This window comes from Panthera pardus, unplaced genomic scaffold (genome assembly GCF_024362965.1).
Source record: "Panthera pardus isolate Hobbes unplaced genomic scaffold, ASM2436296v1 HiC_scaffold_2, whole genome shotgun sequence".
NCBI lineage: Eukaryota > Metazoa > Chordata > Mammalia > Carnivora > Felidae > Panthera > Panthera pardus.
The window spans coordinates 41,673,370-41,686,872 of NW_026526765.1; the positions used below are offsets into that span (position 1 = coordinate 41,673,370).

At 48.7% G+C, this 13,503-nt stretch overlaps 1 protein-coding gene across 6 annotated transcripts in view; it reads right to left on the reverse strand.

Annotated features, from left to right (window-relative positions):
- SH3TC2 (SH3 domain and tetratricopeptide repeats 2) overlaps nt 1–13,503 on the reverse strand; it is a 57,968-nt gene that overhangs the window by 10,793 nt on the left and 33,672 nt on the right. For all 6 annotated transcript variants that reach the window (XM_019464373.2, XM_053907011.1, XM_019464370.2 and 3 more), the window contains 4 exons: nt 9,965–10,098; nt 7,378–7,419; nt 5,556–7,253; nt 5,269–5,449 (listed from right to left, as the gene is read on the reverse strand). In XM_019464373.2, the coding sequence (XP_019319918.2) occupies nt 5,269–5,449; nt 5,556–7,253; nt 7,378–7,419; nt 9,965–10,098 (2,055 nt within the window). The remainder of the gene's footprint in view (nt 1–5,268; nt 5,450–5,555; nt 7,254–7,377; nt 7,420–9,964; nt 10,099–13,503) is intronic.

Consider the following 13,503-nt stretch of genomic DNA (forward strand, 5'->3'; position numbering starts at 1 on the left):
TATTCCCTCCTCTGTTTTTGTTTATTACTGTTTGCTCTCCTGGGAGACCCTTAAGCTATGGTTGTTTTCTCCAGACCCCCAGGGAGCAAGACGTGGGTTATTACAAAGAAGCCGATCGCAGAAGAGGAATGGAACTTTGCTTCTCAGACCTTTTCTCTCCGAGCTCACTATGACTGTGGATGAGCCGTCAGGATTTCTCTCCAAGAAACACCCCACAGGGGAAGGCAGGACTTACAGAAACCTAACTGCTCACACAGCACCATGAAGACTCCTCGTGCATACACGGTTTCCCAGAGACCACTGCCTCCCTCCAAGACGTACACCTGATCTGTGACTCCCAGTGAAAACAAGTGCCCGAAGGTCTGAAAGTGGAAGGTGGTTTCCAGCCTCCTTGGTCCTATCCTGTCACCCATCACTGCCCAGTTGTTTGCCTATGCCAGTGGCTGTGCTCCATCACTCACTTGATGAGCCACTGGCTTGGCCTGGAATGGCCCAGCATTCCAGTTCCATCAGCTACTACCTGCAGCCCCTAGGTGTGGCTTAGCTCCCAAATCAAAAGAAGTAAGGAGCCTGGGTGGTGGGACAGCATCCAATCAGCCTTGATCCCGAGCATCATGCTCTTCCGGGCCACCTATTGCCAAGGCTTTGCCTGGGTATCTCTCCTCCTCTCCAATCTTGAGTCCTCTGTTTCCCATTTTTCCTGCCCCTGAAGTTCATTCTCTACAGCTGAGTCCTTGTTCCTTCCTTCCCACCTGGACATCAACCATGAACTTGTAGCCAAGTGACTCTCATGCACCTGCATTCCCAGACTTCCTCTTTCCATCCCCTGCTGGGGCTTTCCAGATCCCTGCCCTGCCTGAATGAGTGTCTGGCCTCTGGCTCAGCCTCCACTCATTGGTCCTGCCCTGTTTCCACAATAAGACCGGCCACTCACCGAGGGTTGACCCATGCCAGGTGTCGGGATATGAATTTTAATGTCCATTCTGTCATTTAAACCTCAGAAACATTAAGCCATGAGGGATCTTAGCCCATTGTGCAAATAAAGAAACTCAGAGGGTTTTTTTTTTAATTTGTCCAAGTTGGCACTGTTCATTTCTAAAGCTTTAGGTTGAGCCCTCTGCTGTTTGGTCTTGTAATACGTGACAGTAATAATTCCCTGACATTTATTGATCACCTGACATGCCTTATCTCATTTAATCATCAAAACAGCCCTACGCAGCTAGTCCCGGTATTATATCCACTTTACAAATAGGGAAAAATAAGTTTCAGAAAGGGTAAGTGACAGGGACCAGGTAATAGACGTTGTTTAAACCAGAGTCTAACCCTGACAATCTGACTCCAGAACCCCACACACACCCTCAAGCAGCGCTCAGTCTCGGGCTCAGAAATCAGCACATGGGAGGGCTTCTGCTTTTTTTTAACTCCTTTAATGACCTAGAAGTTTGGGAAGAGCGTAATCTACTTCCAGCCTCGAACAAGGTTTCCTCACCTGCCAAAGTAGGGGTGGTGATGTACGTCCCAGCCTCGTGATCACATGACACGTCAGTGAGAGCAGTGCCTCCCTCGTTCAGGGTTACAGAAATGTTAGTGGTTGGTTGTATTAGTTACACCGAAAACCAAATGGCGAAGCGTTTCTCTGTTCATTCCACAGGAGTAAGAAACATAAGAATAAGAATAAGGAATACTGACTTCCGGCGACTATTCTATCCACACGCAAAGAATTACTTCAGGAAGACTTGTTGCATACAGGCATGTCTTCTTTCTAAAAATAACATGCACATCCTTGGTGGCCCTTACCACAATTTATAGGATACCTTCGGCAAATACGTATGTGAATATTGTCAATATCTTGAACTATAAGCATTGTGAGCTCAGGGACTATAGCTCTCCGTCAGGTTTTTGGGCTATAATAAACGCCCAGTGAATATTTGTCGGCTGGGTTCAATAGAGCCTCAAAATTCCCATGGATCCCACCTGGTTCAGTACAAGGCACAGTCTATACTATGTCACCTGAAGACAGAAAACAAGATGCCCAAGGGCCCTGCCCACTGAGAGACTGGAAACACTAGGTCTTGTAGCTGTCACCCTGGAGGCAGAGATAGCAAGACCCTGACAGTCCTGGACAAAGGGACAGCAAAGTATTCCAAGGCAAACACCCAAAGGCTGGGCCGCAGCTTTCTCCGTCTGTACGCCCTCACCTACCATCCTCCACCTCTAAACCCTAGAGAAAACCTTTCGAATAGGAGGAATTGACATGAGTAGAAAGGGAGCATGAGGCAGTAAAACCACCGTAAATGGAGGAATCCGGGATCTGAGCTACTACCGGTGAAACCAAGTGGGTCAGCAGCCTGGACTCTCTGGAGCAGGCAGGGGTCAGACCAGATGAACAGTGAGGCCCTGCTCATCCATACAACTCCTGGAGCCTTCACGCTATAGCCATCCACACTAACAGTTTATCTGGGGAGGGGGGGGAATTGCTGACCAAACAGGCAGAATACATACAGAGTGGTTACGAATATGGACTCTAGACCGGGGGTTGGCACACTATGGCTCATGAGCCAATGCAGCCTTCTCCTGCTTTTGTAAACCAAATCTCAGTGAACCCAGCCGCACTCCCTCCCACACGTAGTCTACGGCCGTTTTCACAAGGCAATGCAACCTCAGCGTCGTCGTGACCGGGACCACATGGCCACCACGCCTAAAACGTTTCCTGTCTGACCTTTAACAAAAAGTTGGCCAACCCCTGTGCTAGACTCAACCTGGGTATCAACCCCGACTGCGCAGCTTCAAATTACTTGGCTTCCTTCGTTCTCAGTTCCCACAGGTCTTTGTGGACATTTGTGCAGTTATCCTGAGATTACACGTATCTTGGTAAACGCTGCATGCTCGCCGTGAAGGCCTTTAGCTACTATTCCGGCCACCATTTTCATTATGGCTGCCCGCTGTGCCAGTCCGGAGGCCCTCCCCACCCCAGCGCACCTCCGCATCCCCTCCTAGGGGACAGGCTGAAGGCCTCTCTCTCCCTTACTACCCATATCCACTTGAACACCAAACTTCATCAAACCTACACAGTGTCTTCCAGATGGGTCCCCCCTTCCCACTGCTCCCGCAATCCCCACGGCCCCAAATCCTATTCTCTTCCCCTCCTCCGCTTTCCAAAATCTTACCAATCCCTCAAGACCTTCTTCACACGCTACCACCTTCATGAAGTCTTCCCCAACCCTCCTCTTCTTTCCCTCCAAACCCTCCCCTGCAGATGCCTGCCATCTTCACCCAGGAACGCTTCCTGCCTTTGAGCGTCATGAGTACGGAAATCCCACAGGGAGAGTTTCGGGGAAGAACTCTGTCCATACATCAAGACCCACTTAATAAGGGCCTCCTAGAAACAAGTGCCAGAAAAGCATTTGCTCCAACAGACACATTTGTTTATTTTTTTTAATCAGACAATGAGAACCTCCTGTGGCTTTCCCCTTTTTACTTCAGTTACCAGGAAGTTTAGAGCTAAATTACAGTAACCACCTCAAGGTGTATGCAAATACCTGTTTCTCTGTGTCTGTTAAGTGCCTTGCAGGAGTAGGTAATTTATATCTGCTAAATAAATATAGCATTGTAGCACGTTCTCCTTGACGAACTGAGCTTTCTGCAAAGGGATGATGACCTTATGTTTGCAGGGGTTTCCTCTAACACCTAAGGCACTTCCTAAACTTCTTCGTATCACTCACATTAGTGGTAAAGCAGAAGAAAGGGAGTTGTACAGATCAGAATCTCAGAGATTAGAATTCTAGAATATGAGGATTAAAAGATCCCCATCTGGATCAACTTCCAGAATGATAGAATGAGGACCGCCAAAAATCCACTCCTCACTAAAAGGACCTTCATGGGGCGTCCTGGAATGGAAGCGGTGTCGCTCTGGGCCACACCTCCTGTCCCCTCACACGCTGCAAGGATCCAAACCTCCTGTCCTAGAACTGAAGGCAAAGATGGTGGGAGGTTTAGAGGACACCCGATTCTTGCAAGAGAGGAAAAGGATGAGAGAGAGGGAGACAGAGGGAGGGGAACAGAGAGAGATTATTATCTGACTATTAGTGATCTGGTTGCCCTGATGCCCCAGGTTGCCATGTTGCCTAGAGAAGCAACGTTTGTCATTCAATTAGCTTCTCCCCAACCACCTCTCTCTCTGCTCAACACTGGCAATTATCCCTGCTGTATTTTAGATGTCATTCATAATTATGAGTACAACGCCACACTGCTAATCTGTTGCAAAATGAAGTCAGATCTCTTGCAAACCATGCAGAATGTAATGGAATCAATTAAAGGCCTGCTGGAAAGCAGAACAGCCAGCCACACCGCTGGTGAATGAGGAGTAGGCCAATTGGACCCAGTGTGGACGTGAGAGAAGAGAAAACCAGCAGAAGATAGCAGGATGCTTCACGTGAGAATGATTCAAAGGTCAAGGGGTTAAAAGAAGCTTTGGGGTAAAACAGTTAAGGTTTGGTGTATTTTTGCAAAGAGGAGGCTTTTTAAGAGAGGGCTGAAAAGTCAATCGCAAAACAAAGGATATTCCATCAAGCTGTTATGCAATCTTGTGCACACAATTGAGCTAAAAGTCAACAGTTCTTTTGCTGTTTATTCTATGACTTATTGCATGGTTGCAATTCTAACCTAAGTCTCTTAACTGAAAGGTGAAAATAAACTTAGGTCCATCACTTCCAGATGCATTTTAAAGGTAAGGTTGCAAATCAAATGTTTTTACTGTCAAATTTTACCCACCCTCCCCCCACCAGTGGATTGACTTACTTTGTGTCCTTTCTCTATTACCCATTGTCCACAGGTAACCAAGACCTCCTGAGGGGTCCAGTCCTGTATCACTGCCACCTCTCTAAATTAGGCCCCCTTGGGGCACCCGGGTGGCTCCGTCGGTCAAGCCTCGGACTTCGGCTCAGGTCATAATCTCGCGGTTTGTGAGTTTGAGCCTCGCCTCGGGCTCTATGCTGACAGCTCGGAGCCTGGAGCCTGCTTCGGATTCTGTCTCCCTCTCTCTCTGCCCTTCCCCTGTTCTCTGTGTCTTAAAATAAATAAGTAAACTTTTTTTTTTAATACTATAAGGTCTATGCCACCGTTCTCATCTTTGACGAGGAGGCTGAGGTACAGAGAGATTAGAGAACTTGTTCGAATGTGCATGTGAACTTCACGTCCTGAGGAAAAGAGTGCTGCTTCTCCTCAAGGAAGGTAAGCTGTTTCCAGGACTGTCCCCGAGCCCAGACTCACCTGGCCGTGTTCAGGTTCCGATAGAGCTGCCCGAGGGACTCCAACAGCCTCCCCTCCATCTCTCGGTCCCTGAGTTGCTGAGCTAGGGCCAGCCAGTGCTCATGGTAGGTGATGCATGCTTCAGGGTTTGGGGATACAGAGCTGTAGAAATGGCAGAGGGATTTGGTGACCTGAAGCTGACCTGAACATAAAGCAGGGACATGAATGAGATCACTTGAGATAGGACGAGGGCAAAACGTGATCGAACACTTTTCTCTGAAGCGTGCAACAGTGTGGGACATACTCACTCTTTAGGTGCCGATGCCTTAAGCCCAACAGCAATGCCATTTCGTAACAAAGGCGGCCACTGGCCAGCTGACGTCCAGACACCAGGATTTGGGCCAACCAGAGAAGCACCTGTACTAATTCCATGTCTGTCTCCACGCTGGTCTGGAGTTCAGAATAGAGTCGGACGGCCCGCAGGAGATAGTCCTTGGCTGGTTGCCGAGCCCAGGACTTAAGAGTCAGGTGGCCAAGATTGGCCAAAGTCACCGCCTGGTTACGCACGTTCCCCATTTCCTGAGCTCTGTTCAAAGCCCGGAGATAGTTCTTGGCTGCCCTGTTCACCCGGCCTTCACCTTGAAGTGCAAGGCCCAGGAGGTTATGGACCACCCCCTTTTGGGTGATGCTCTCCATCTCCTTCTGAGAGTATAGCAGCGGCTCAAGAATGTCCAACGCCTTCTTTGCCTGGCTGGCTACGAGATAAGCCCACGCCAGGCACAGGGAAGACTCGAAGGCCTCCTGCTCACCCAGCAGCTGCCCTAGCACCAAGGCCTGGCTCAGGTAGTGGATGGCGCCATCAGGAGACCTGTGTTGGAGGTACACTTTGGACAGGATGAGACACAGGGCCCTCTGGGTGCTCCGACTGGCCTGCTCTTCACAGGCAACCAGCGCCTGCCTGAGCGCTGGGCAGGCCAGGGCAGAAACTTCACCCCAGCTTAAAGAGGGAACTCCAAGGAGCTTGGCGGTGTTCTGGAGAACCAGGTAGACCTGCCAAATTGGAAGGGACATCCCTTGGGCACTCTGGGTACCACGTTGCTGGACAGAGGCCACCGCAAGGTGTGGAAGATATTTCTTATCGTACAGAAAACTCAAGACGGTGGCCACGGCATCCAGGTCAGGAGGGTGTCCAGAGAGGAGTTGCAGACGCTCGGCAAAGGGCAGGACCTCCTCATGCCGGCCTAGGTCCAGAAGCAATCGGATGGCCAGGAAGCAGGCCCTGGCCTCCAGAACACAGCTGCCAGCCACAATCCCCTGGCGTAGCACATAGGCCACAACGTCAAGCTCATTCTTGGTGCTGGACTCACGGTCAGGCAGGCAGGCCAACAGGGCACCTGCCTTTTCCAGCAGGGCTGAGCCTTTATGCCTCAGCCTCTGCCTCAGGTAGATGGCAGCCAGATTGATGTACAGAGCAGCCACCAAGGATAGGTCCTCAAATGCCCCATCGAGGATGTACATAGCCTCCTCAAAGTACACCCTGGCCTGAGAGAGTTTGACCCTCCTGACGCTCAGCCGGCCCAGGAGGAAGCAGAGCCGGGCATGGGCCCAGGTCATGTGGTTCCTCTTGGCCCACTTCCTTGAGGCCTCCAGGTAGGCCACAAGTTCGTCCTCCTCAGAGAAGCTGTAAAAGGAAGACGTGAGGAAAGAGAAGGAGGAGTCGTAGAGGCTCCTAAAGTGGTCAGCGTAGCCCTCGTGATCCAGAAACGCCAGCATGGGGGCGAAATTCTCAGCCTCCTCCTCTTCCTGACCAGTGTTTAGGTCCACGAGCAGTTCTGGGTCATCGAGGTCATCGGGCTCTGGCAAGTGATAGCTGTCTGAGGCTGCTGAGAGGAGCTCCTCCTCCAGGCTGGAGTCCTCGGAACTGCTGGACTGTCTGGAGCCCACGGCCTGATGCTCCTCCCAGGCTCTACCAGTCCTGGCCTCCTTGAAGCCTTCAGGCTGGGACGCTGTAAGGGACAGGCAGAGTTGGGCAACCCTAAGCACCTGCCACTGTGGTGGCCAGCTCCTGGCAAGAGGGCAGGAGGCTGTTCTGAAGGACCGGAGGTCAGGTTCGGCATGATCTCTACTCACCACTTAGATCGTTTGGAAGATTCTGGATGGATTCAAACCCACCTGGATAGAGAGGAAAGACAGACCTGGTGTTAGATCAGAATAGGCCACCATGCCTAGGCCTGCAGGTATATACCCCCGACCCATGGTCCCCTCAGGGCCCTTTGTGTTTAAATTTCTCTAAGAAACTGGGCAGAATCTTCTCCTTTATCATCAGCTTAAGAGCTGTAGGGACCTGGAGAGCATCTTGTTTAAGCCACTCACTTCACGGTTGGGCACTGAGGTAGAAATAAGACCCAGAGCCAGAAAAGAAAAGTGGAGAAGCTAGAAACACGAGCTCTCTTCTAGGAGGTGTGGGAATGGGGAGGATGACAAAATCTAAAGGCCCAAATCTCCCAGGCAGATGACAACAGAGCCATGATCAAAACTCCCAAGGATGGCGCACTTTGTGGCATGTGGCATCATGCCACGTGGACACCCTTCCTTCTTCCTTCCTCCATTCGTTCATCGTTCATCTTCTCAATAGTCATTGATCCAGTATGTACGATGGGACGCGGGACTAGGTGACCAAGGGTGACTAATGAAGCAACTAGAGTGAAGAGGCCACTGAGCGTCCTGGTTTTGGTCCTCATGTAACCTCATGGGATGAGGTAGAAGGAACAGTCTTGAGCACAGCATTTAGATATTTTGAGTCTGAGGTACTCGCAGGGGCTCTAGGCTGAGAATGAAGTAGATCTGTAGCCAAAGAAAAAAGTTGAGACTTGCAAATACAGATTGAGGACCCACAGCCCCTCCCAAGGAATGGGCCCAGGCCCTAGGAGAAGTGTTTGGACAAGAAAGCAAAGCAGCTGGGGGAGGGGAGTTTGTGAATGAGCCAGAGAAACACCAGCATCTCCCGACAGGTGGGAGGCAGTGAAGGAGATTGGAAAGGCACAGTCCGAGAGAAAAGAGACACAGAGACCAAGGTGCCTGTGGGACCATCGCCTGACGTCACAAAAGTGGAAGAAGGCTGGTCGAGAACCAAGAAGGCACCTTGAGTTTGGCAGCAAAGAACTTAACTCTCTTAGCAAAAGCAGTCATGGTACAACTGTGGAAGCGAAGACCAGGTTCGTCTCCATGGGACAGGGGCTTCTGGAAATAAGATTCTAACTCTTCCTGGCAGAGAAACAACAGCTGCCTGTGCCCTCACTCTGTGCTCTCCAATGAACTTTGAGGACAGCAGGCCCTCCACCAAGTCAAGCCTCTGCCTACCACTCTCTGTGAGAGTCGTTGTCCATACTTGAGATCTGTAAGCTCTGAAGGGTAGAAGGCCCCATGACCAAATGTGGGAGAGATAGGGAACCGGGCTCTGGAGAGCTACCGTTGTGCCCTGGCCCTTCCTGACGTTGAGAGCACATGAGAGTCTCACTGCAGCCATATCTCTCCAGTCCAGGGCCACCAAGAACACAAATGGTGCGTGAGTTGCAAAAAGATGCTCCCTCTGGGAGGAAGAAGTACCCACAGGCACTCCTTCCTGGGGCACAGGACTTGAGGAAGCTGGAATTTACCAACAGGATGCCCCTCTGCTGGTTGCCTTGGTGACAGTGGAAACCCTTATAACCACTAGGCTCTGCCCTGCATCCAACAGAGAGGCACTCTCGCTCTTTAGATAGGAGGCAATCGGCTACCTGGGACCTGCTCCTAGATCTCTCCCAATCATTGGATCAACGGTTGGTAGATCCCTTAGATCCAAGTCTGTGGCCTGCCCCTGCTGAAGGCAGACCCGAAGTAGTCCTGGATTGTCGGACCTCAGCAACCCCTGCCAGACAACGTCCACAGCTTCAGCTTCCTGGTCCAGCCTGGTAGGGGATGTGATCTGTTTGTGGCAAGAAAGTTCTGCCAGGGCTGATGCAGATGCCTGGGCTAGGTGCTCCTCACAAGTGCTCCTTGTGCATGGTGAAAGATTCTAATGCCCACCTCTGCTCCAGGGAGCGGGCCTGTGTGTTCCCTCGGCAGATTCTCTGTCCTGGGCCCATGAACTGTGCCCCATCTGACCTGGCCACACAGGGGTGGACACAATATCACCAGCACTGAAGAGATGGGAGAACCACTCAAACCACTCAAACCACTGTCAAAGGGTGAACGTCCTTCCTGACACAGAGCAGCGGGCCTTTCCAAAATAAGGAAAAGGAGTGGCAGTCGTTCGCTCAATCAGTCATGCAGAAACTGATGAAAACTGCCAGCACTGAGGTCCCTCCCCCACCCAAAGCCAACACACCCCAACAGACGAATGTCATTCTGTGTTGGGGCCGGTGTGGTAGAGGAGGGAGGGTCCTGACTAGAAAATGGGGAAAGGCGGTTCTTGGCCTGGCTCAGGCACAAATTCACCAGGAACTCAATTTCCAATCTATAAAATGAGAGGAGAAATCACCTCTTAGAACCTGTAACCTTCTACCGTCCTGCCTTTATCATTGGGGACCTAGACCCCCTTCAGCCCTAGGGGGAGAGACCTCAGTCTCAACTCAGGCAGTTTTCTTCTCCAAGATTAGAAGGGAAGGCTCAATCTGGTTGACCTCGCATGCTATCGCTGAGCTGAGCTTTCAAACGGGTCTGAGGAGCAAATACTCACTAAGCCGGTAGACAGACGCTATGTCAGTATGAGCAAGGGTGTGGAGGAAGCTGGCACACTCAGCTTTCCTGTCACTTCCCAGGACCCACAGAGAGCATCTTTCCTCATCGCTGAAAAAGGCGGAGCTCTTGTTCCTGCATTGAGAGAAAAGACATGGATGTTGATCGGTGCCAGGCCCCAGACGCAACCGTTCTGTCTCCAGCCCAGGATATAGCGAAGGCCACAGAGAAACCTCCAACTCGCTTGCCACAGCTGAAATCAGACTCCTCAGCTCATTGTTGCATAAGGTATTTGCCTCTCCTGCCAAGGAAGAAAAGCTATCAGCACCGCACTCGTGAAGAGATGAGCTATGCTGCTGCTGAACAGGTCGAAGTGGAGACGAAAACACCCCTCCTGTTGAAACTCCATCTCTCGAGAAAAACAAAGGCCCTTCTCTCGACCCCTCCCCTTTCTTGGAGACCACCCGGTGCCCATTTTTAATGGAAAGAGGAATTTGTTGCCCCCAAAGGGAAGCGTTGAAAAGGGACCGTTAAGAGATATTTCTTTGTCAGGGACGGGTGGCACAATCTAGAGGAGCGATGAAGAAAGTTTGACTATGGTCAGGAGGGACTTTTCACAACTGCCGCCATCTCATTTCACGACACAGAACAAAAGCACTATGTGGCATTCAGAGAGTGGATGGGAAGTGGGGAGAAGGAAGGTCAAGGGCGGCAAGAAGTGACTGCAGATAATAGAGATCCTTATACTTGCTGTGCTGTATAAACTCGTTGTTAAAACCAATTTGCTTACTAGAAATTCGCCATCGAATCAAAGAATGTGGAAGCTAGAAGTGCTTTGGAAAGAATTCAATCCAGAATCTACCTGAACAATTTTTAAGATCTCTTTCAGGTCTAAATCAGGCTGGGTTTTTTTAAACCTCAGAATCCATTTTGTTAAACAAAAATAACTTGGAAGGCCCGAGAGTTAATAACGGCTACTAGTTGGGGGGCGGGGAGCTTATCGTGAATCAGACCGTCTGAGCTCATATAGTCTACACAATTGCCCTCTGAGGCAGGAGCTATTCTTATCACTTTTTGCAAAGGATGAAACTGACACACAGAAAAATAAAGTCGGTGGTTAGGAAGTGGTACAGCAGGATGTAAAAAGAGCTTCTCTAGTTCAAGTTGAATTGAGGGAGGGGCAGGGATGAGAGTGCTGTGGTCTGCCACCTACATTTGTCCCCACAACTCAGGTCAACCCGGTGATGAGAAGGCCAGGAGCTAACGTGAACGGCTCAAGGTGGCACCACCAGTTCGTGGCAGAACGGGCACAAAAGCTCTGTCCCGACACCGGGCCCAGGACTCTTTCCATGACACTTACTGACTCTGTACCTCTCTGACCTGACTTCCAGATTCTCCCAGACCATGAGAGCAGCCATCCTCAAAAGAGCACCTAGCTGAAATCTACAACTAAACTTAGCTGAGGTTAAAAAAAAAAAAAAAAAAATTACAGGATTTCAAATCTCTGTAGAACCCTTACATTTTACACAGGATTTCCTGAACTCGCTATTTCATTTAGCAACATGCTCAGAATGACACAGCTAGAAAGCGGTCAAGCTGAGACAGAAACTGTGATCTTCTGCCTGTGTGCCTGTTGCCTCATAGCTGATCTGCTAATGGCCTGAGTCCCAGCTATTTAGAAAGAGTCCAAGACGCCTCACAAATTACATTAGGGTTTCCCTGGCATGGAAATTGGGTTAGAATGGTAGGACTTCTAGAAATAGGGCAGGCTGAGCTGCTCCACAGGGGGCAACTCTCACCCACATACACAGACAAATCCTAGATAAAACGTGATGTGGATGAATATTCTCATACATTCTTTAACCTGAAAGGAAGCAAAGGAAATGCCTGGGAGCCAGAAACAAAAGGAGAAACCAAAGTCAAGTTGAGAAGCCAGAGCAGATGGCCCAGAGACCCCAGGGGTTCTCAGCTGGGATACTTGCCCTCAGAGTTGGGGCTCACCTTATAATGCCACACAGGGACAGGAGATGTGACTTTGGGTCTATGTGAAGCTGGGAAGCTGAATTGAGCTCCCTACATAGCTTTGAGCTCCCTTTGAGCCTGAAGTCTGGAAGAACTACAACTTCTGTAAAGAGGAGATGGGAAAACTTGCCTACCAACAACACACTTTCCATCTGTGTGAGTCTCTGGAAAAAATCAAACACCTGGACTCACACCATTAGAAGGTGTGGGCTCTGAATTACACTGTACAATGGAGGTATCAGAGTCAGAGAGCTTAACATTGAAAAACCAGCTCTGGACCTTGAGTTTCCTTGAGTTCTTAAGTTTTCAAGGAAAACAAATGCCAAAACTGCTCTACTGGGATGTTTTCTTCAGTCCAGCTTCATGCAGAGACCATGTTTTAAAATGTTGGGAATTCGTTCACATAACCAAAAATACAAACACAAGGAAATGAGCTATGGACAATGAGTGCCAGCAGGTGCACAAATAGGTAAATGAACACTACAAAAGCTAGAAATAGCAACACCCTAAAGAGTAATTTATAATAGGCATGGTTAACATGATGAAATAAAAGACTGAATAGAAGCTACAGAGAAAATATGAACCTGGTCAGTAGCAACAAGTATATGTGAAAAATAGCAAAATACAAATTCTAGACATGAAAATAAAGGCATGGACACTTAGGACGACATGAGTTGAGTTAAACGGCAGGTTTAGTCTCAGCAGAGGAGAGATTTAGTGAAACTGAAGATGGTTCTGAGGAAATCACCCAGAATGCACCTAGAAGAACAAAAAGATGAAAAATGGAAAAGAACCGATTAAGCGAGATTGAGGATAGAATGGCAAGTCCAACATACCTCTGATAGGAATATTCCGGAAGAGAGACTAAAAAGAATGAGAGAGAGGCAATATTCAAAGGGAGAATGACTGAGAATTTTCCAGAATTGAAGAAAGACATGAGTCTTCAAATTGAAGAAGTACACCACGTCCTAAGCAAAATAAATAAAAATAATAAAAATTTTAACATGACTTCCATTTCTTTAGGGTTATTGGTCTTTTCATGTTTCCCATTTCTCCTAATCCTTCTTTCTGGGTTCAACGATCTATTACTTGACTGTTCGATTTACAGGATGAAAGTTAAACAGAAAAGATAAGGGCATAAATTAATGAAATAAAAACAAATAAAGTAGAAGAAAATAATAAAGGTAAATGTGAAATTAGTGAAATAGAAAACAAACAATAGATGGTCAACATCAGAAAAATTGTTTCCGAGGATTAATAAAATGGACAAAACCCTGGCAAAACAGATTTGAAATTTTATATTAATAGCTATTTTCCCCTCCACTTTGAAGGCTATTCTATACTCAGCTAAATTATCATTCACAAGTATATTTTAAGTATATTTAAGACAAACAAGGACTGAAGACTGAGAGTAGTTACAACTCACAGATCTCCAATGAAATAACTACTAAAAGATACATGATGTGAACAAGGGAGTGGACACCTTGCGATAAATATGTAACAGAAAAATCACACCTA